We start from the raw sequence: 22347 nt of genomic DNA, 5'->3' as shown, positions 1-22347 counted from the left end.
ATGTGCAGTATTTGACGTTTCGAAATATTTATATCATATAATTTACATACGCTGAAAAAGGGAATTAACTTTTATTCCAATAATAAAAATCGAATTTTCTTTGTTAATATACAATGATTACGTATTCAGGGTCGTTAAAGCGACTCAACTATTTCCCATGTATCTTTTACCGACCTGGTTTACCTTGAAAACTGTTTAGCGACCCCCCTGACGACTCGAAAGTTGGTTGTGCGATATGTCTTAAAAAGTTTATGAAGTAGCGGAGTTCTACGATTGAAAAATTCTTTGGGGGTGTAAATGGTGCACTTGAAATTTGGGTGAGTTTCCATGATTGATTTTAAAAGATCATTGAGGAGGCACATAACAGTATTTCTGATTTTGTGAATACCAGCATCAAATTCACCTCATGCATCTTTTTAGAATAAACTTTGGCAAAAATGGCTTTTCGCCCCACAGTAGAAGTGACAGTCTTCTTGACTTTCTTTGGCTTTTTTTTATGTGGTAAGTGCTCAGTAACCACATCTCTCTGTGCCAAAAACTGGCTTTTTCAGGCAGCATCAACACCAACTTAATGATCTATCGTACTTGCACAGTGACGCTTGGTAAAGATAAACACAACTGCTCTCTATTAGGTAATAGTGCTGATCCCAAAATCAAGGCACTTGAAAAGTTGGTACAGCCGAAAGCAGATATAATTTCAATGGTCAAGAGCCTTGTTGATGGTCTTAGCAGCGCTATTTTGTGCCTGTTTGTGGGGCCCTGGAGTGACCGCTTTGGGCGCAAACCAGTTATTGTCATAAACCTCATTGGTATTGTGCTGATGAATGTTGTTATGGTGTTGTTTTCCATCTTCGAAACTGTATCACCATGGTACATGATAGTGTGCTCTGTGCCAATCATCCTAACTGGAGGTGGAGCCTCTCTCTTGACAGTGATGTTTGCCTATTTGACGGATGTAACATCGGGGCAGAACCGAGGCTTCCGCATGGGTGTCTTTGAGACTGTAATGGCTGTGGCAGTACTCCTAGGCTCCGCCTCTAGCTCCTATGTTTATAGCGCTATCAATTACATTACAGTCTATGCTATCGCCGGCTTCAGCAGTCTTTTAGCCCTTGTGCATGCTTTGTGTTTCATACCGGAGTCTCTGCCCAATCGAGAACATACGGTAAATAGATTTGATTTCCACAAAAAGCACACTATATCAAAGTGTTTGGTGTGTCAAGGGCCGCTTTAAGGCCTTTTTCAATGTGCGCAATCCTGCTGGAATGTTCCGCACCAGCTTTCAGAGTCGGGCGCATTTCAACAGAGCCATAATCCTGTTATTAGTGCTGACGCTAGCGCTTTACTTCATTGCTATAATCGGCTGCAGCAGCGTCAACTTCCTGTTTTTGCGCGCCAAATTTCAGTGGACTTTACAGAAGTACACGTGGTTCAACAGCGGCACCAGCGTTTTGTGGATCACAAGTAAAGTTCAGGCATGTCGTGGCATGAAACAAAATGATGAATTATCAAAATATAGGTACCATGGTGGTGGTGTATGTGTTTCACCATAAGCTCCATGTAGCTGAGTCAAAGTTGATTTTATCCGGTTTCGTTTCACTGGCGATAGGGGCTGTCGTTGAAGGGCTGGCGCGAGTTGATTGGCTGATTTATGCAGGTCAATAGTCACAAATAATTCGAAAGAGAGTCATATTTTTGTTTACAGCGGCAATTATAAGCTATCCCAGCGGGGGCATTAGCCCTATGACCAGGTCTCTCTTATCCAAGTTGGTGGAACCCGAAGAGGCTGGCAAAATCTTCGCCTTTTTCAATTTAGTGCAAAACCTGCTGAGCCTGGTTGGCGCCCCTACATATACTACGCTGTATAATGCTACTTTAGGAAGTAACCCAAGCATATTTTTATTCCTGTCCTTCACTATTTTTACCCTGAATTCCAATTTGTTGGTGTAAGTAAGTCATGAGACTTTGGGACTTGCATTACAATTGGCAGCATTGTAGGGTTCTAATAGTGCTTCAGAAAAGGAGCTCTGGGGTGTTTTACAATTCTCTCATAGAGGAGGATAATGCGAGAGACGTCTCAGTGGAAAGCAACAGCTGAGACGAGGTATTTTGCAGCTTTTTTAATAATTTATTGTATATAATAAGTGAAAATAAATCCCTTAAAATATCACAAAACGTGAAGAGAAAACTGACGCAGCGACAGCATCGCAAATTTTTTGTGTCGAAAATGACGATTCGTGGCCCTCTACTATTGGTCGTCCTCTTTGTCGAACACATTTACGTGAACATCATTCCCTCTCTCTCGTAGCCATGTGTAGAAACAAAAGTGTAACGCTATGTTGCCAATTGCACGCCTAGAGAGGCGCATATCCTTCTACACGGTGGAAATTAAAAGAAGCTATGGCAACGTGTGCTTTGAGAGAAAATGAAAGAGAGCAGCGTCACGGTCTCAGTGTGGAAGAAACTGCAGAAGTTGTGGTCGCGACAAAAAACAATGGCGAAGTGGCTGTGTGTTCTCGCCGTAGGGCTGACCGCCCTCTTTGCTCTAGTCAGTGCGACGGGGGACGATTCTGCGAAAAAGGGACCTAAAGTGACCGATAAGGTAGGCGCTTAACCTGAGGTAAAGCCTTTGGCTTTGCAACGTGTCAAGGATCGGTTCTTTTGTTTGAAAAAATATCAGATTGTTCAGTATTTTCATATTTGTGTGAGCTCCGACTGTTGACGTCAGCCCAGGCCAAACTTGGCCAAATTTGTAATGGACGTTTCCTTGATTTTAGATACTTATTAAACCTTGCAGTTCTACGAAAGGACCTTGCGGTTCTACTACTCGAACATACCCCCTAGATTATGTTTTTTTTTTGTAAGTGTCAACTGTGACGTATATTCAAATATTTAACCCGCCATTTTGAGCTATCGGCGATCGGCCTGTTCGTAGAGGTTCATGAGACTTTTAGCTTTTAAGAAACCGGTCCGGACCGGTAGCCTTACAGCAGGTTATTACAGTTATTAGGCTCGAACATGGCTTTGTTAAGTTCTAATTCTTCTATTTATAGCCACAAATACTCTTTAAAAATAAATTCTTTGTTTGCTCTTTAGCTTACAAATCTTTAGGGATAAATTGTCATGAAAACCAGAACATCCTGTTAAAAAAAGGCATTTCGTGCTTAATTATCTGAGTTACACTTTAGGAAAATAACCTTAATCACCATTTTTCGAATTATTAGAATTTTTTGATTTTTATAAAATTCCATTGCGAAAAACGTGTACTTTCTGAGATAATAGATGGCGCCATGCATGGGATGCACTATTGGGATTTAAAAGCCTTGTTGTGCCGGTCTGACGTCATCAAACTTATGCTCAATTTAAAATATTTTTCGAAAATAATTTTTATAAAATATCAGTACCTCAAATTGATAAAGATTTAACATTACGACAAAAATTTAAGTGTTGCTAGCTTTGTTGAAAACTCCCCCAAATGCGCCTTCATTGAAGCTTTCTCGCCTCTTAATTCTTTCCAGGTTTGGTTCGACATCACTATAGGGGACGAAGCAATTGGTCGTATCGAAATTGGCCTTTTCGGCAAAACAGTGCCAAAAACTGCAGAAAACTTCAAGCAGTTGGCGTTGAAGCCGCAGGGCGAAGGCTATAAAGGCAGTAAATTCCATCGCGTGATCCGCGACTTTATGATCCAAGGTGGCGACTTCACTCGAGGAGACGGAACTGGAGGTACACGAGCATCAAAAACCACAACATTCACCTTTTACAGTCCCTTCTTACATTTATAGGTAGATCAATTTACGGCGAAAGATTCGCTGACGAAAACTTCAAGCTGAAGCACTACGGAGCTGGGTGGCTATCTATGGCCAATGCCGGCAAAGACACTAATGGGTCACAGTTCTTTATCACCACAAAACAAACGAGTTGGCTTGACGGCAGACATGTGGTGTTCGGCAAGATATTGAAAGGCATGGATATAGTCAGGAAAATTGAAGGAACTAAGACAGACGGCAGGTTTGTATTCGTTTTACTACCAAGCTGAAGAGGCAACTGTTTTTTCTCCATAGAGATAAGCCGGTGAAGGACGTTACAATTGTCGATTGTGGAGTCGAAGAGGTGGCAGAGCCCTTCGGTGTAGCCAAGGAAGACGCTCGCGATTGAGTGGTGTAAGAAACGAAGCGAGAATGAGCTATTTTGCGATAAAATTATTTTGGTCTATTTTTTTTTCTTGTATAACAGCCATGTGATACGTTGTAATAAAGGTTTTTCTAGGAATCTGCGTTTTTGGTCCAAGATTATTATAATGACGTTTCTCACACAACATGCAAGAACTCCCAATATAACTAAATCACCTCCAAAACCCTGAAGGTATTGTCCATAACGCTATATTTATTAGAAACTTAAATAAATAAACCAATTTTACTCCTTATTTTCGACTACACACTATTGCAAAACAAAAATCGTCAATGTCATAAATAAACTCACAAAAAGCCAATACAAATCAGGTCGCTCCAGAGGCAGGCTTTCCTACATCAACACTCACGCCCTTCTTCTTCAGCGCATCTAGCAATTCACGATGACTTCTATACGGGCCATTGAGAACTTCGTCACTGGTCAAGTTTGCTGGACTTTGCAAACTTTTATTTTCTTTATTAGACTTGGAGGGAGACACCGGGACGAACTGCTGGAACACAGACTTTGGGAGTGATCTTGTTGTGAACGGGCCTAGTGAGAATTTGTTCTGATTGCGAGTCTGCGGAGGGGCTTGTCAAGCTTAAAAAGGCCTTTACATATCAGTACTTACTAAATGTTTCTCCAACGGGCCCGTTGAGGGTCGAGTTATGCCATTTGGCGGCTTTTGAGCGCTGCTGGAAGAGATCTATAAATATGAACATTAAAACCTAAAAACAGTGAATGAAAAAATATCTTACCTTTGCCTCTACATGAACAGGAACGGCAGGCGGGGTATTTATCGACCGTTTGTCAAATCGCGAATTTGGGAAAGGCGCTAGTTTGTAAAATGGTTTTACTCTGACAAATTTTTTAGAGGCGAGATCGCTTGTAATCTTGGTCGCAGGAGCCAATTTAAACTCCGATAAGTCTCTGGCAACCTTTAAAGGTGGGTCACATTTGTTTTGAAGATTTTCATCACTGTTCGCATTCCAAGGGGTTTGTAGCAGATGCAAATGCTCCATGAAGTTACGTACGCGTTTCTGCATCGGGGACTGTGTATCTAGGCGTGAAGGATCAGGCTCAACGTGCCGCTGTTGATTGGTCGTAAGAGGAGTTATGGAAATATCCGGTTTATTTCGCTCGCCTGTAAGGGAAGCCAGCTCAAAGTTATCGGTAGTAGGTGTAGTTTTGGGTAGGTACAGTTCATGTTCCTCCTTGCCATAGGAAGGAATCTGCTTGAGTAGATTGGCGGTGGGCAGAGCTTTAAAAATGTCTTCCTTAGGCCGTTCGTTCGCAACGGGTGAAATCAACGTTGAGTTATTGGATATAAAAGGAGATTTGGGAGTGTACCCTTTACGTTTCTCAATCGCAGGCCGAGGGGTTGGCAAAAAGCGATTGACATCGGCCTGGACCTGCATCCCCGAAGCAGCCTCGTGCTTTTCTTTCTTCCCTTCTTTCTTAATTGAATAGATGGAATTGCGGATTTGGTTATTTAGGATTTTCTGCACATTTGGACCGAGCACTTTATTGCGGAGCTTTATATTTTTTATACGAACGGCAACAATATTCTTTGCCTTGTCGATCTGTGCCTCGACTCCCCCTTGTCTTTGTAACCTAATGTGAGGTTTTTGTGAGTGAACGACAGATGGCTCTTCTCTAGTATTGGTTAAGCAGCTTTCCAGAAGCTGCTGTAACAATAAATCAGAATGACCAGCCCTAGTCACTAGTTAATTAACATACGGCAGGGGCATGTCCCATACTGGTTACGACCGTTGGCGTTTTATTAGACCGCTCTTCGAACAGGTGACGTGTTGCAGAATTCCTAAGACGAGGACCGGGGTTAAATTCTTCCGCTAACGTCATGCGCTGGTTCGTGCAGACGGGCCTATTTCAGGGAAACATTAATGATAACAATGGGAAGAAATATGTTTTACCCGCGGATGGGAAGCTTGAGATATCGGTGGGACTGACACCGGGAACGGCGTAAGGGCGGCGGCATGAAATCATCAAAGGACGGGTAACAAGTAAGAGGGTGGGATCTGAAAAGGACATTTACATTTGTTGGGCGGGGAAGAAACGTACTTACTCGGAATTCGGTCGGGAGTACGTATGATCTGGAAGAGCTGGAGATCTGTAAACGAAATTAACTGTAAACTAGAAAAGAAATTATATAAATTATGCTCAAATTGGTGGTGATGACAAGGATGCTACGCCAATCAAACACCCAAGAGCATTATAGAGGGTAAAGAAAAAACTATATAATAGACATAACGCACTCATGAGACGTTAGTTTAATATGTTTTATATTAACAGAACTGAAAAGAACAATAAAAGTAGAATGCTATTGGATAAAGTCGCGCTCAGTTCAGTCTTCGCCTGACGAATCCGGTATGATTATGGCTCTTAAAGCATCATTCGTGCCGTCTTTGGCCCATTCCTGCCTGGAATAGTTATCACCACGTGTTGCATTTATGAATCCGCCCTTATCCTTAGAAACTGTGAGTACTACAACGGCACACAAATAGAATTATTAGATAAAGCTAAAATCTACTAAATTTAATATAATTATGAAATAACTTACCCCCATTTGTTGGCGTTCTTACTTCCCAAAGAGCCTCTTTCTGAAGGTTGGCGATTCCATGTAAATCGCTGACTACCTCTTGTGCGTTTTTCGATTGTTTTTGAGCATCTTGTGCCACAGAAGTATCGTACAATTTTACGATGGTCGGGAATAATTTACGGTAATTTTTCCGCCGTCTCCCTGACGATCTGGAATCGAGAAAAGGTTCAGTTATCACTCTATAGCTCCTGATAGGTTCAACGTACCTCTTAAAGTTGACTACACTTAGTTGCTATTTTCCTTTTTTATTCACTTAAAAACTCTTTTGACGCGTATGCGGGCATTTTATATTTGATTGGCGTGCAATGAATACACGATAAAGGGGAAATTGTATTGAATTGATACTTACCCAGACTGCATGGGCCCGAAGTAATTCGAGGCATTACTCTGCATACTCGTGGAACTGCATTGATTCAATACCGCAGGGCCGCTTTCTGAATAAAGAAACCATGTTTTAGAATAGTTAGTGGCTAAAGCAATATACATTTGCAAATTTACTCTCCCAGCAATTTAACCACCAAAAATAAAATGTCCTAAATTTAGTACATTTTGAAAAAAACTCACCAGGAGCCGGCATTTTATTGAATTCCTCCCAGGCGGCATTCTTCTGTTGCTCATCCAAGTCCTCCTCAGGTCTGTTGGCCAACAATGCTTGATGCTCATGCCACCGGAACAAATGCTTGTGCGTCTGGATAATTTTAGCCAAAATACGATCTTCAGGCACATTGGGCACCGGCCTCTCTTCATCCGCAGTCGGTCTCACTGAATAGAACTCTTGAATATCAGCCGAACTGTAGTGTCTGGTAATTTGATGCTTGTCCACCACCCTGTGAGCTATGGCCAACTTAGTCACTACTCTTTGGTACATTTTCTCCTCCATGGTGTCCTAAAAAAATAAAACGAATAATAGTGCTAAACACCTTAGTGAAGCACTTACTATGGCAATCAGTCTATAAACAAAGACGGCTTTGTCTTGACCGAATCTGAAGGCCCTGAACACGCTCTGCGTGTCGTAGGATGGATTCCAGCTTACGTTCATTATAATCACTCTATTGGCGGCTGTCAAATTCAAACCCAACCCGCCCACTTTTTTTGACATTATAAACACCCTACAAGAAGTTTATTTTAGTACGATTATTAGGAACAATATCCAAACTCGAACTTTATGCTCTTGTTTTTCGGGTCGTTGAACTTGCTGCACATATGTGAGCGCAAGGCCGGACTTACGGTACCATCCATCCGGTAATAATCGCGCTTATTTTTGTAATTAAGATTTTTCTGAAGGAAATATTCCAGATTGTCCATTTCTGCATGCGATTGCGAGAAAATCAGCCTAAGTAAACCACAAAAATTGTGCTAACTAATAATTATACTCAAAACAATACAACCAACACTTTGTCGCCGCAAGTCTCCGACTCTCGTACAATGCTTACAGCTACTTCCAGCTTGGTCCCCATAGATAATTCATTCGTTTTTTTTGAAGAAAGGAGATCTTTGACTCTTCCAAATCGGGCAAATTGACTCTCCTCTAATTCATCTACGAGATTATCGTCGATTACGTCCTGCTCTTTCACAGTAGCCTTCGCTCTTGCCTTTTGCTCGGCCGTGCATAGTACGTTTGGATGCAGACAAATATACTGATGTTAAAGAAAAATTGTACTAAATTTAGTACAGGCCATAAAACCTTACCTGTAACATCTGTACGTCCGCTAAGAAACTCGAGCGACAAATTTGTCCCTTCTTCGTGTAAACAGGCAACTGCGAATTAGTGGAATCCAAGTAGGTATTGTACAATTGCACCTGCAGATCGCTGAGCTTGATAAAGACAGCTTGGTCCACCAGTTTCGGCAGGTACCGTTTTAGCTCCGTGTCCTCCACTCTCTGAAATAACACTACTTGCCCCTGTACTATAACGATTGTACTATAATACAGACTTGTACTGTGCTGATTAAGATCTTGTGAAGCACGTGTGTGCGTTTCTTCATGAACATTATATCATCTGCAGTGGAGTCTTCGTATTGACCATTGTGAATGGGATTTACAAAATTCGTTTTGTACTCCTTTTCGGTCCCAAGCAAGCACGGTTTCACGAAGTTGACCATATAGTAATCTGAAAAAATACAAAGTACTAAGTGAGTAATAAAGCGTTAAACTACGTACATTCAAGAAGGTTGTTCTGCAAGGGAGTGCCAGTGAGGATGATACGTCGCTTAGTCTTGATCTTGCTCAAAGCTAGAGTTCTCTGTGACTGTTGGTTGCGCAGCAAGTGCCCCTCATCGCAGATAACGAGATCTGGACCTGAGAAACATGCAAATTGTACTAACTAAACTACTTTTGTAAAATTTTTATCACCTGGATCTACAAGCGCTTTGAGGATATCTTCTTTACGGAAGTTACAATTTTTCTCCCACTTTATTAGTTTTTGTTCATTAACCAATAAACCGAAACACTCATACCCCATGACCAACATCCCACTCTGATCACGCCATTTGTTCACCGTATCGAAACGCAGCTGCGCCTGACTAGTCACTCTAAATCAGTACAATTATCACTTGATCTACAACCCTAAAACGTACAAAGATTCTTACTCAATTGAATGAAATTTAACTCCAGGATCTTTGATTCCTTTATACGCCAACTTGTATTCGTTTTTCCAATTGGAGACTGTAGATAACGGACATACCACTAATACGTGTTTGGTTTTTGTGATGGGATTGTTGAATACCGCCTGGATCAATGCTAACGCCTAGAAGCGTGTTTTAGTACAACTGAGAAAAATTAACCATAAAATTACTTATGTACCTGCAGGGTTTTACCCAGGCCCATGCAGTGGGCCAAAATACCACCGGAACCACTGTATTTGTTTTCTTTTAATTGTTTTACGCTCTCGTAACACGAATCCCACATAAATTGAACTCCCTCTCTTTGGTGTGGCTTTAATTTGCGCGTGATTTTCGGATGAACCCTGATTTGAGTGTCTTCGTATACGTCCAAAACTGAAATATACGGAAATTTAGCTCTATTCAGAAACATTGAAACCGAAAACTACACTAAATTTAGAATAGTTCAAAGACTGTGAGAAGAACATTTAAAAGATGTATCTATCATTGTACAAACTTTCCAACAAATTGTACTAGATGTGCTTACTCAACGGATCAATGTCGATGTCGTTCCCCTGAGTAAGAAACGATTGCGTGAAACTTTCCTTTGCCTTATCTCTCTCTTGTAGTCGCCGGATACGCTCCCTCTCTTCGGTATTGGCCCTTTGGGTAGCCTCAGCCAAGTCTTCGTCTTCGACCAGCGCCCGTATATTCCGTCTCCCTTTGCTCTTTGTGCTGGGGACATCCTCATCACTTAGCGTGATCACTGTCTGAGGCATTAACATTTTTTTTTGCACTGAAATGCTATTGCCAAATAAAAATGTACTATTATTAGTATCAGGAAGAAATTTATAGTACATTTCAAAGTCGCTGTCATCGGTCGTGGTGTCGCTCTCTACAAGAAAAGTTTTTATTGGGTGCTGTTTCTTCTTTTTCTTTACCTTCCGATGCCTATGACTCTCGTCCAAATTTATTTCCTTTCTGCAAAATAATAATTACACTGAAATTTGTACATTTGCGTCAGATGTATTACCGTCTGATCTCGCGTTTCTTTAAAGACTCTGCCTCCGAATCGGAAGAGAAACTGATGCTTGCATTAAGTAAAGGGTCTTGTCGCCATGCAGGCCTGCTTTTACGCACGCCAACAAAATCTTCCTCATCGCTTGAATCGAGCACCACTGTTTTATCATTACGATAACCTATCTCGCTGCTCTTCCCTGTCGCACTAGTAACTTCGTCTTCTTCAGATTTCTGTTTCTTATCTTCCTTATCACTCCCCACCGACAAACACTCTTCGTCAGAACTGTTCTTGATGTTGTCCCACAAACTCGCGGGCATATCTCGTTCCTCCTCGGAGACCAAAATAGGCGTGCTTTCTCGATCGTCAGTCAGCGAATTTAATTCCGAGCAGGAGCTGCTTGTTAAGGAAACTGTGTGCTTTCGAGTGTTAAGACGTCTACTAGACTTATGCCCTTTATTCATATGAAGGATATTTCCCAAATTGCATAATCTCTCGATGACCGAACTCTCCCTTCTCTCCTTATACTCGCTCATATCCAACACACTATTACTGAGGCATTCTACATTTACAAAAAGGTCGCGATCTATGCCAAACTCTTTTCTCAATTCCTCTGTGAGCGCTTTGTTCCTCCCTCGACAGCTCCAGAATCTTTTTTCTGACAAATCAGAGCAACTGCTACTGCTCGACAAATCTTCATCCTCCGCCATTAAAGCCTGAAAAGCTTCCCAAGCCTCCTTATCGTGGTTACGGGATCTTTTGTCACTTTTGTCCATGGGTTGTGAACTCTCGATGACGGTTTCCTCTCTGAGTATGTCCATAAGACATGATTCGGTATCTGAACCTATACGGATTTCAATAATTATTAGCTTTAAAAGTTCTTCAAAGTAGAGACAGTTGTTGCAGGAAAATTTATGGCACAAAGGTGAAATATTGTAGAAAATCAATGTCATGTAATTTGGTGTCACACTCCTACCTGTTTCCTTATTGATGGCTTCTTCAAACTCTTCAATGAGTCCCAAAAGAGTTTTTTTGTTAGCGTTGGGCCGCGCAATTTCAGGGTTGATGTTCGATGTGTCAAGATTGTTCTTATCAGGCTTATGAATTTCCAGATGTTTGGTTAGTAGGTCGAGAAGCTCATCCCGGTCACCATCATTCAGTTCAAATTTAACAGGCGAGACTATAAAAATGATCCCAAATCTATTTAATCTATGATCCTGGGGGAGTTCTCAATTTATTAAAAAGTTGAGTTAATCCAATGGGGAGATCTTTGCCGCACAATGTTAAAGGGTAAGGAGCAGTACAAGAATCAATAAAACTGTGCAATGAAAGTTATAATGATTCTGTGAGGGTCCCTATCCTATGTACATAAATGTAATATTTGTAAAACTCACTCAAGCCTCCATCACACAAATTTTCATTACAAGTAGTGGATTGCAGATTGAGGTTGGCACTCAACTCGCCCCAATAATTAGCCCCAACACCTTCAATGTTATCAGAATGTTTTGTCTCTTTAATGGGGATACATGCAGGTTTTATTGAGACTATTTGGGCATCACTACTGTTGTCTCTGCTCATTCTTAGTGCACCGAGTTCAACCATGAGTTGATGCTCATCTAAAAGCTGCACCAAACCGTCGCGGCCCTCGCTATCTAATAGCAAACTCTCACTAGACAGCCGCGACTTCTTTGCACTGCAAAGAGATCAGTTATAGAGAAAACTTAATAATTACAGCAAAGACAAAAACCAACCTTGGAGTAAGTTTTGTAGAGTCGAGACTGCTTTCGCTGCTGCTGCGCAGCCTCTTAGGACCTCCTTTTATGTCTTCTTTAGATTTGAAGCTGAGCTCAGCCTTGGTCAAATGAGAGGCTTCACCTTCAGAGTCCAAGTCAGGAGAGGAAGAAACTGGGTTTCGATTGATTGGCAATGGGCACAGCTTTGTTCCTTCAAGGGGACCACTTACCTGTTGAGATATGTTTAGAGGAAGTTAATTATAGGAGGTATTAACATTATGAAAATGATAAATATATTGTTGATAATAACACGAAAACGACTAAATTAAAAAATTAACTAAAAAAAAAAATGGTTATTGCTTGAAATTTAAATGTGCTAGCGCCCTCTTATATTGGAACCGGCGAGGTTTCTACTTCATATTCTGGTTTATATTCTAAATGCATTCAAGTTAAACCAAACAAATGCCTGATTAGTTTAAATTTGAAATTGCCGCATCGCTATTGGTATCGCGGGCACGAAATAAATATGAGTAGATTTGGAATATGATTCTGGACATACTATAGAGACTAATTATAATTTTCAGTTAAGAATCTTCCCTTAAAAAACACTTTTCAATTAAAAACTTACCTCACTTTCTATTTCTTCTTCTTTCAGAATATTCTCACAACTGTCTTTCAATAACGTCAAATTGGCTGCCTGGGTGGCTTCCAAATCAACTTTGTCCTCACCATTAATCTCCTTTTCAGAGACCTCTTCATTAAGGGCACTCATGCTTTGTTGAGCATTTTCTGTATGCTTTCTCTTATGTCTGCATTTCCTCTTAGGGAGTTCTATCTCCCTTGTTTCAGGTTCATTGTCCGAACTGCTGCTGTCAATTAGGGGCTGCCCCTGGCGTTTCTGAAAGTACTTCTTAATAACTGCGAAAAGAGAATTTCGCAGTTCCTTGTCAAGTGTCTTATGAAGCTGCATACTTTCACTGCCTGAATGGTGAGATACTGAATTTATTTTGTAAGAAAAGTTTGGACAATTGAAACTTACCTTCAGTGGAGCTGGACAACTGGGAAACATTTTCTATAGGGAATTGTGTAACTTATTAATTGATTAAATATTGAAAGTGTTAGGTACCTGAGAAGGCTGTAGTAGGCAGTTCCATATTATCAGTGGTTGCTAATGGGGGGGTTGTACTAGATTGTTCTGTGTCCCTGTTGATTGCTATCAATTTAGGTTTCAGCTTTGGTGTCAATCCAAGGTCAAACAAGAATGCCCGTTTTTGATCCCACAACCCTTTTGAGAATTGTCTTAGCTAAACCAAAAAATGTTCGCTTTGTCAAAACTTACCTCCCTCTTCTAATTCATCACAACTTAATCCTTCTTCTGATTGATTGAGGCTAAACACTTGACTACTACTTAGCTGCTCCTCAGGAGGCCTTCCTAAATCATCCCCATCCCAATCAGTTGCATCAGAATCTAAAATGGCTATATAAGCAACTGTTCTTTGCCATCATATTGCTAACTCTAAACCTCCATTTTGCGGCACATTCTCTACCTCTTTTGCAATAAACATGTTTGGAAATTTCTGGTTACTATTTTTCATTTCATATATCACAGTCTCTTGACTAAAAGTTGATAAGTCGGTTGAGTTGTTTAGTTCATCCTTTTCAAGATCACTGGCTGTGTGACTCGAACTACCACTAGGGACTAGCCATGAAACAATTTCTAAATCAGAATCAATGCTTTGTTTGTCTGGTTCTCTTTCTTTTTCTGGTAAATTGTTAATTTCACTTATATTCAGTTCATTGGGGTTTGGAGGAGTGTTAGTCACTGTTGCTTGGTCAAATAAATTCTGGAAATTATTAAGCTCCTCAGAACTAATATTAGACTGTGCCAATATCTCATTTCCCAATGCTTTCACAGGCTCTCTGTTCAACGTGATTAACATCAAAAGTTCCAGAGTATCGCGATACTCTATCTCCGGAGCGATGCCCCTTATGTACTTCTCTAATTCTCTTGCATATTGGGTTGTATTTTGAGTAACCATAAGCAAAGCCTCAGCAAGCTTTTGACAGCAGCATTTCAAGTAGTCCTCAGATTTCTCTAGGTTCAAAATGCTCTTGTCGGTCAGCTTCATGGCCCTAATGAACATGTACCTCACATCTTCATGTAAGTGTCTGACTTGGGCTACAAACTTCTGATTATCCATCTGAAAATAGGTAGTTCTCGTACTAGTTTTTGAGAAGAGAGAAATTGAGTTGACGATTGCACCTCTACATATTTGGGTTTATTTTCTCTAAAGTGAGTCACGGGAAACTAAACTAAATCATTAAGCTATATGTAAACATTGCAAGACACGGCACAAAAAACATCAAGAAATACAAAAGAAGGAAAGGCGCCATTTTGTTTTTTTGATATGGCTGACAGGTGTCATTATTATTTGAAATACTTCACCGAGATATGATGTTATAATCAAAGTGCTTAACAATATGTTATGATTTGAAGTGGTTCTTGAGTATTTATTCTTTCTATTACTGTAGTTAGTACGTAAAAATTGCATAAACATTGTATGGATCCAGAAAACTAAAACATAATGGGGCAATCCCTAATATAGAGAGCCTATATGTTTATTATAGTCAAATTTGAAAATAATTTCTATAAATAAAGCAGGACAAGAAACTTTTAATTCCAAACAGTTTGATTAACGTAATACTGCATGAGACTAATTAAATTTAAACCGATACTGAAAGAAAATTAACATTGGATTCTATTTGACCCCCAGTGGCCATTTAGAACGTTCTGTTTCTACCGGTTTTGTTGAAAAACGTCAATGTCATTTTTAAATTCGAAATTATGTTGTGATTAGGTTAGGTTAAGAAGAAGAACTAACGACTACAAATTTTGATTTTAATTCAAGGATTTTGTAGCTTTATATAGGGTGAAGGTGCATTTATTTATTTCCAGGTGCTCATTTTCAGCCTCAGAGTGCATCTTAAGGTATAACAATAAATAAGTTTCCAATCAACAAATACGTAAAAAATGCCGGGAAAAGTATCAAACTTCAGCGTCTCTTTAGAAGCTCCAAAGCAATTAAAATTTTTCTTGTTTTTATTAATATGATGTACTAAGAGGCTATAAGCATTAGATCGATTTGATACTGATTCTCATATTTTTCATTCATGAACCTCATATATATTATACATAATTCAATTCAGATCAATTATGTTCAAAATATGATTTGTAGTGACCAAAAAACCTAGCTAATAGGTTTAGATTTGTTATTCGGCCTGTAGAGACTGTAAGGCTATAGGGTTTACTAGGACCAATTGCTAATTGATTTTTATTTGTGTATAGTTGTTTTCTCAACCAAATATGAAGAAGAATAAAGAACCCAAGAAGAAGACTACAAAGGAGACCCTGATTATGGTACTTGACAATAAACGCTATATGAAAGGCTCAAAACGCATGTATCAAGCTCTAAAGCACTTTCAAAGCACGACGGCACTATTAGTACCTAAATTACCTTTTTCAAGACTGGTGCATGAAATTGCACAGCAGTTCCATATGGACTTAAGAATGACTGCCTCCTCCTTGGAGGTCAGTGAAGGTTAATTCAATTTATGATATGTTAAAAGGGGAATTTTTTAGTCCCTACAAGAGGCGGCTGAACATTATATAGTTGACCTGTTTTCGGATGCGCAGCGCTGTGCCCACCATGCAAAACGGCAGACAGTGAGACCTGTTGATGTAGAATTGGTTCTGGAACTGAGAGGCCCTGACGACCCCGGCAAATGATTAAATTTATTAAATTGTTGTGGTTTTTATTAGATTAAGGACCACCAATTAGATAGTAATTTCCATGGAAATTCACAAAGTAACTAATACATTTTATTTGCTTCAAAATCTCCATGGATATTATCTTTTTGGCAAAGCTGCTAGGGGTATAATCTAGGTATAACACAAAAGACTTCCATATTATTTGTTTTGTATAATGTTAACTGTAATATATCTCATTTTTTGTCATAAAACGGTAAATTTTAAGTACTGTGGTTAGGTTTGTATCTTTACATTGTAAATAATTTTAAGTTTGACTTATCTTGAATAAAGTTTTACCAGATGTGACAACAAAAAGGTTTTTACTCATATTGTCGATTGTATTCTTTATGGTTCCTATAGATTTGAAAAAGCGCACTAGTGCGGCAATATTTGAGCAACAATATCCCCACTGAACTGTTGGTTTCTTAACCGATAATCCCCCTTAAGTAATAAATAAACTCACAACACGAGGTGATACCTACATGCCGTTCAAAAAAGCGCGAACCGCGGGAAAAGTAAGAAGCGCGCTAGTTGTTTAAATCTCAAGTTCTCCCATATCCACATTCAGCAAGTCTAAAGGTAAGAAAAAGCAATTTGACGAGTTTAAATCTAGAAAAACATTTATCTTATCACTTAAATTAATATTTTTCTTGATTATTTAAAATACGGTCAAAAGTGATTAATCAAGTTGTTTAGGTGATACGATTCACATTGGGCGATCTACAATACACTTTATTTAACTCTATAGAGCATTGTTAAAGCTTTAAATACCTCTAATTGACAGTATTTTAAATACTTGTTTCGGATACAGTTGTGTATGGCTGCTTGAAAAAGCACATATATTTCACATGTCTCGATTCCATTCATTGATCTTAAATAACATTATTTTTATTAACTATTAAACATTTGCTGCCCTTATAATCACAAAGATAACTGATCGAGTTCTCAAATATCAAAAGGGTTTGACCGGTGGTCAATGAGCTCTCTATACGTGTTCATCATTACGTCAATCGACACCATCAATAGATTGTTTACTAATGATTGTGTTATTACCACAACAATTCGACCACTTTGACGGCCAGTTTCACGGACTTTCGCTGGCATCCCAGCGTACGCATTTTCTCCTATTCAAAGGCAGGAAACCCAATGGTCGGCCTTGGGACGAAAGTGGAACGCCAAACTGTATTTATCATTGCCCAAAAAGAGTTATATAATACCAAGTGAAGATTTCTTAGATTGTGGCAACTGCGAGCTTCGCTTGGAAGTAATAAGGAAACGGGTACCAAATTATTATTGGATCTGCTCGTATAATAACTGAGAAAGCGGGCCATTACAGTGCCAAGGTTGTATATAAGAATCGGGGTTAATGGTAAAAAATTGCGACTTTTTTAGATCTAGTAGTGTCGTTATAAATTAAATTAGAATTTTCGAATACGTAACAGTGCAACCAGCCGGGTAGTACATTTCTCACTCGTGACACTTGGTCGTGATACCGCGACTTTTCTGTAATACATTTACGTAAGCGAATATCCACAATCACGGCACATTTACTGGTGCACAATGCCACTTAATAAGCACATAAAATCCATAACAATCAGTCATTTATGTCCAACTTAAACCAACAAAAATAACATTTCATGTCAAATCGAATTGATTTAACTGCTACTATTATAGTTACATAAATCTAATGTCGACCCAATTGTTAATCGCTCAACCTCAATGGTCCAACTCGGACAGAGGCCTGGAAGTAGACGTGTCCAGAAAACAGACGGTGATGACCAGAAAAGAGCTCAGCAAAGTAGCTGAGGTGGAGTTGCGTGAAACAGAGCATACCAAAGCGGCATGTCTCGCGCAACTCCGGACCTGGATGGAGCAAAACGAGGACATCAAGGATTGCCTTATGGGTAAGAGTGTTGTAATATTGTCTTCGTGCAGTAACAACAGTTTTTTTGTCGTGATTCAGGTCATTACAGCATATTAGTTATATAACTAATAATTGCAGATATGTATACCTACCTACAATGTATTGCGAATTGTGTTGGACGAAGACGTAAAATTAAACAGACAAGTTGATGTGTGTAATAATTGTCTTATGGCGTTACGTAAAGGGGTTTTGTTAGGTGCGTTGTTAACAACTGAGATGAGTGGGGATATTGTAAGCATACTTTTCGAGCTGGATGATAAGTACCTTGAATTTGATTATTGCGGTCGTTTTCCTACAAAAAATTCGTCGAAAATGAATGGTACTCATTCTCAACGATTTCGAGAGGCGTATTTGTCGAAATAATGAAGTTAAATGTTTTTTCGAGTTGGGTATTCGGTACGTGGAAACTGAAATGATATTTGTTTGCATGGGAAAAGTTAGCTGAATATGAATACTATCTTAAGAAGTTTCTCTTTTATAACAACAAAGTTGAGATTTTTTTCAAATTAAATAACAGATAACGCAAATATTAGTATGCCACTTTGAAAAAAAAGTATATATAAAAAGTACTAGTCGTTCGTAGAAGATCTCTAAATTTGATTTCCGCATTATCGTAGATGACGTCTTCCTTCTACGCTTCCTGAGAGTAAAAAAATTCAGCATTCCCATGGCCCAACAGACTTTGCTCAAATACCTCAACTACAGGAAGAGATTTCCACTCATCTTTAACAACATGGACTACAATGAGGGAAATGTGAGCCAACTCATTTCTTCAGGGTATGTGCAAACCGATGCATCTAAACAAATCAATTTTAATTATTTCACGCTTACTATAGCATATAGGGTGTTCCAAAAGTAATGGAACAAAGAACAACGGCAGATTCCTGCCATCAAAATATTAACATCCAGCGCAATTATTGCATTGCGAAAGTTAATATTAACAAAAATACAGGGTGTTAAAATTGAAACTTTATTTTTGATCTTATTTCATGTATTCACAATCTTTTGACTGATTACTATTGAAATTTGATATACGGGCGTTTTCGGATGTGGAAAATAAGTTGGTGCTATCGGTTTTATTGTAGCTAATAGGGGGCACCACTTGAAACCGTGTTGGCTAGTTAAAAGGATTCCAAATTTTTATATATTGTTTAATATTTTAAATAAAAAAGATTTACCTCTTAGTAGCCTTAAAACCAGACCGTTTCCTAAATATTTATATAATATACAATACGTATAACACAAAAAAATTTCAAATCAACCAATAAAAAAAAATTAATAACAATTTTGACAATCTACTGCTCTGTCACTAACAAATCGGAAATCAGTTTAAAAATGGCGTTCGTGTAAACAAAACAAACACCAACTTACTTCGTTTGACTTCGCCAGCTGTCGGCTCTATTTGAAAATATATACGAACATTCATGAGGCATTAAACTCGCGAATATCTCAAAAACTATCAAGTTTGGAGGCTACGAACGGATATATATACTTTTTTTAAATCTAAAATATTAGATAAAATAATATTTTTTGACATAAGACTACCAGAGCTGCGTAGAAAAAAATTAGAGCTCTTTGACTAGCTAAGACGGTTTGAAGTGGCACTCCCTATTAGATGTAATAAAACCGACAGCATTAGCTTATTTGCCACATCCGACAACCTACGGATACCAAATTTTAGTTCCATAGGTCAAAAGAGTGTGAAGATATGAAATGAAATCAAAAATAAAATTTTAACTTTAACACCCCGTATCTTTGTTAATATTACTTTTTAGAACAAAACAATTGCACTGGATCTTCAAATTTTAATGGCAGAAATCTACAGTTGTTCTTTATCCCATTACTTTTGAGACACCCTGTATGTTAGAAAAAAACATCTTTTAGGTACATATTTGCGAGCCCACTGAGAGACATTCATGGGAGGAGAGTTATAATTTATAACCTCGGTAAGCGCATAAATTGATGTATGTTTCTATAAATTGCTTATGTTTTCTGTAGGCAAATTGGACACGAAGAAGTTCACGGGCACGGACCTGGCCAAGGCCCACGCAATCACCTATGAAACTCTCTTGGCAGATGAGGCCAATCAAATATTGGGCGTGACTCATGTGGCCGACTTCCGTGAGGCCAATCCGTCCATCGTCACCCTCTTTTCCGTCACCGATTTTCTTATTTTGCTCAGATGGGGCGAGGTACACATTGACCTTTACTATTGTAAATTTCAATATCATTCAGAGTTCAATATCGTTCATTACTCACGTTGCTTTTGTTATGAGATCGCTTTAATATAAATATGCGTACAAAATGCTTTGAAAGCACCATTACGTTGGAAACCACCAGACAAGTAATATGAAGTTAACCACAGCAAAGCTTCCCCATGCGGCACAAAGAGATACACTTGCTCAACATGCCTGCCACCCTTAAATACGTTTACGACTTCGCCAAGTCACACATGAGCAAGAAACTGAGAGAGCGCCTCATGGTAAGTATTTTTTCGCAACCAATAATATATTGATGGCTCATACAAAAAGTTGCTTTGTTCTTCTGTAGATTCATGACACACCCGGCGCCCTGCTCCAAAAAGTGGCCAAAGAGTGCGTTCCCAAGGAAATGGGAGGGGACGTATCCATCAAAGAAATGGTTCTGGGTTGGCAGCAGGAGCTGGAAGCCAAAAGAAAAAGGTTGCTAACTTATGATGACGTGGAGCTACTCAGCGACAGGGGCATTATATGCTCGAGAAATGCACAGAATCAAGCGAGTTTGATTGGCAGTTTCAGGAGGTTGGAGGTAGATTAATCTTATTAAGGTTTTGTGTATAATTTTATTAGGATTTAAGATTTATTTAATTTAGGTTTGTATAGAGAAATGCCACTCGCATCATCACAAAATGAGTTTTCTTTACTTGTAATACTACTTGATTTTATTGTAGCAAGGAATTTTTTATCAACTAATAAATATATATATTTTTTTAAATAAAATTTGGGATTTTAATTGATATTTAGTTGGGGATTTGTCGCGATTTACATACTACGGCGATTTAGCTTTTGGGTGCTGGTTTTCGTCTAAAGAGTTGCAATATATTTATCTCGCCGAAAAACTGGACGTCCACCTTTTCGAACGACGAATAACTCGACTTTTGCAGACTTTTCAACCGCTACGGACCAAGCCCCAGAATAAACTCATTCGCATGCAAAAGTCCTTTATTCCATAAAATTAAACATCCTCAGTAAAAATACACACACGCCGAATCTCTCCTGTTTCTGGCTGCTAGCGCTGTCGCCAAATCGTCAAAGTACCGTTCGGCAGAGTGACTGACTAGCACCACATAGCAAGGTTGTAAGACTTCACTCCCCACTGCATAATCCAGGAACGCCTTCAGTCTCACCGTTTGTCTGTGAGAGGGCGCGGCACCCCGCTCTCCAATCATCCCCATTGTTAATACGTCATCGCAGCCTTCTTGTTGACCGCACTCGGATTGAAAGTTCGCCCCTCTCCCCTCGAAAATGCGGCCACTCCGGTCCTGATAGAAATTGTACTTTACCCCCCCGTCCAAAATTTTCAATTTCTCTTTATGGTTCTCACGGTACTCTGAGTACTGTAAACAGTGCTTGTTAGCACAGTTGGGGGTTAATTCTTGGAGGAAAAGTTTAGAGACGGGGGTACGCAAGGCTGGTAGGTCTTTGAGCAGGGTCTCGTTAACCCCCCATTTTTCTCGGGAGACGAAGTCGAATTCCTCGATTATGGTCCCTTCAGCTAAATTTTGAAAGCTCAGCTAATGAAGACGCAGAATTTTCTATTAACTTACTTTCAATCATTAGCAAATACGTCCCAATTCCAGCACCAAAGAGCAACATTAGAACAAAAAACACAACCAGGGTTTTATCGTAACATTGGCTAGTTCTGAGAACATGTCTGCTGCTGGCCAACAAAGGGGTCACTTCATGGGAGTAATATTCACTTATATTCATCATTTCAACACAACTTAGGCATCTGTTGCAATTAGTCCTCACTGAAAATGGAAAAAAAATATATTATCTAAGTGTTTAGTACTTCAGCAAATCCTTACCAGGTTCTATGACATATCCCTCTTTGTAGTCGCTGAACCGCCCCAAAGTTCTTTGGGAGGGCGATGATACTGCTTGAGGCAAATCCAGGTCACTTTCGTTGGTACTCATCATTATGTTTATGTTAAGTGTTCAGTAGATACTAAATAGCTGTTTATTTGCCCAAACGATATTGGTATTTTGTGTCGAATTATCGGTGAGTACACATAAAAACAGTGGTACTGCCCATTAGCAGCGTCTCAGTCTTATCGATTGTTTGCTCTGTATACTCAGGAATTTGAAGAGCTCGATTCATAGATTACTGATATTTCAACTTCAACCCGGGGGAAACACGTCTGTTTTAGCGATCTGAGTCTGATCCAGATTTTTTGGGCGTTGAAATGGCAACATCGCCATCCCTTATCGCATAC

The 22347-nt window shown here is 39.3% G+C and overlaps 6 protein-coding genes across 13 annotated transcripts; 4 read left to right on the top strand and 2 right to left on the bottom strand.

Annotated features, from left to right (window-relative positions):
- Positions 1–10: 10 nt before the first annotated feature.
- On the top strand, positions 11–2447 carry LOC136339326 (probable peptidoglycan muropeptide transporter SLC46). Of its 3 annotated transcripts, XM_066282468.1 has the most exons (8): positions 11–317; positions 421–501; positions 556–1165; positions 1224–1464; positions 1520–1657; positions 1706–1946; positions 1999–2104; positions 2309–2447. In XM_066282468.1, the coding sequence occupies exons 1-7, from the start codon at positions 298–300 to the stop codon at positions 2096–2098; spliced, it is 1431 nt and encodes a 476-aa protein (XP_066138565.1). In that variant the 5' UTR covers positions 11–297; the 3' UTR covers positions 2099–2104; positions 2309–2447. The 3 variants fall into 3 exon arrangements, with proteins under 3 accessions (XP_066138565.1, XP_066138564.1, XP_066138566.1); XM_066282467.1 differs by lacking the exon at positions 2309–2447 and having other exon boundaries at positions 1999–2281; XM_066282469.1 differs by lacking the exon at positions 2309–2447 and having other exon boundaries at positions 14–317; positions 552–1165; positions 1999–2281.
- LOC136339329 (peptidyl-prolyl cis-trans isomerase B) lies at positions 2411–4272 on the top strand. Its single transcript, XM_066282472.1, has 4 exons — positions 2411–2602; positions 3519–3726; positions 3786–4011; positions 4065–4272. The coding sequence occupies exons 1-4, from the start codon at positions 2426–2428 to the stop codon at positions 4156–4158; spliced, it is 705 nt and encodes a 234-aa protein (XP_066138569.1). The 5' UTR covers positions 2411–2425; the 3' UTR covers positions 4159–4272.
- A 94-nt stretch (positions 4273–4366) lies between these two features.
- On the bottom strand, positions 4367–14532 carry LOC136339322 (transcriptional regulator ATRX homolog). 6 transcript variants are annotated; one of them, XM_066282456.1, is made up of 28 exons: positions 13664–14532; positions 13481–13609; positions 13268–13426; positions 13181–13213; positions 12770–13137; positions 12160–12371; positions 11803–12101; positions 11385–11588; positions 10424–11252; positions 10249–10371; positions 9938–10194; positions 9593–9786; positions 9379–9536; positions 9143–9321; positions 8951–9088; positions 8725–8900; positions 8480–8671; positions 8183–8427; positions 7953–8123; positions 7728–7899; positions 7355–7676; positions 7140–7224; positions 6257–6301; positions 6105–6209; positions 5911–6055; positions 4929–5858; positions 4802–4876; positions 4367–4750 (listed from the first exon to the last, which is right to left on the bottom strand). In XM_066282456.1, the coding sequence occupies exons 1-28, from the start codon at positions 14340–14342 to the stop codon at positions 4499–4501; spliced, it is 6876 nt and encodes a 2291-aa protein (XP_066138553.1). In that variant the 5' UTR covers positions 14343–14532; the 3' UTR covers positions 4367–4498. The 6 variants fall into 6 exon arrangements, with proteins under 6 accessions (XP_066138553.1, XP_066138558.1, XP_066138555.1 ...); XM_066282461.1 differs by having other exon boundaries at positions 4367–4722; XM_066282458.1 differs by having other exon boundaries at positions 4929–5855.
- Positions 14533–15505: 973 nt separating this feature from the next.
- LOC136339299 (histone H3-7-like) lies at positions 15506–15928 on the top strand. The gene is made up of 2 exons (XM_066282423.1): positions 15506–15730; positions 15782–15928. Exons 1-2 carry the CDS (start codon positions 15506–15508, stop codon positions 15926–15928), a joined length of 372 nt encoding a protein of 123 aa, XP_066138520.1.
- A 458-nt stretch (positions 15929–16386) lies between these two features.
- Cralbp (Cellular retinaldehyde binding protein) lies at positions 16387–20839 on the top strand. Its single transcript, XM_066282470.1, has 7 exons — positions 16387–16528; positions 17624–17853; positions 18491–18650; positions 19758–19819; positions 19872–20065; positions 20239–20355; positions 20424–20839. The coding sequence occupies exons 2-7, from the start codon at positions 17637–17639 to the stop codon at positions 20667–20669; spliced, it is 996 nt and encodes a 331-aa protein (XP_066138567.1). The 5' UTR covers positions 16387–16528; positions 17624–17636; the 3' UTR covers positions 20670–20839.
- A 216-nt stretch (positions 20840–21055) lies between these two features.
- LOC136339328 (uncharacterized) lies at positions 21056–22264 on the bottom strand. Its single transcript, XM_066282471.1, has 3 exons — positions 21940–22264; positions 21679–21882; positions 21056–21626 (listed from the first exon to the last, which is right to left on the bottom strand). Exons 1-3 carry the CDS (start codon positions 22049–22051, stop codon positions 21097–21099), a joined length of 846 nt encoding a protein of 281 aa, XP_066138568.1. The 5' UTR covers positions 22052–22264; the 3' UTR covers positions 21056–21096.
- Positions 22265–22347: the final 83 nt, after the last annotated feature.

The sequence above is a fragment of the Euwallacea fornicatus genome, chromosome 5 (genome assembly GCF_040115645.1).
Source record: "Euwallacea fornicatus isolate EFF26 chromosome 5, ASM4011564v1, whole genome shotgun sequence".
NCBI lineage: Eukaryota > Metazoa > Arthropoda > Insecta > Coleoptera > Curculionidae > Euwallacea > Euwallacea fornicatus.
Note: the sequence above shows the minus strand (reverse complement) of the source record. Positions and strands in the feature narration are given on the sequence as shown.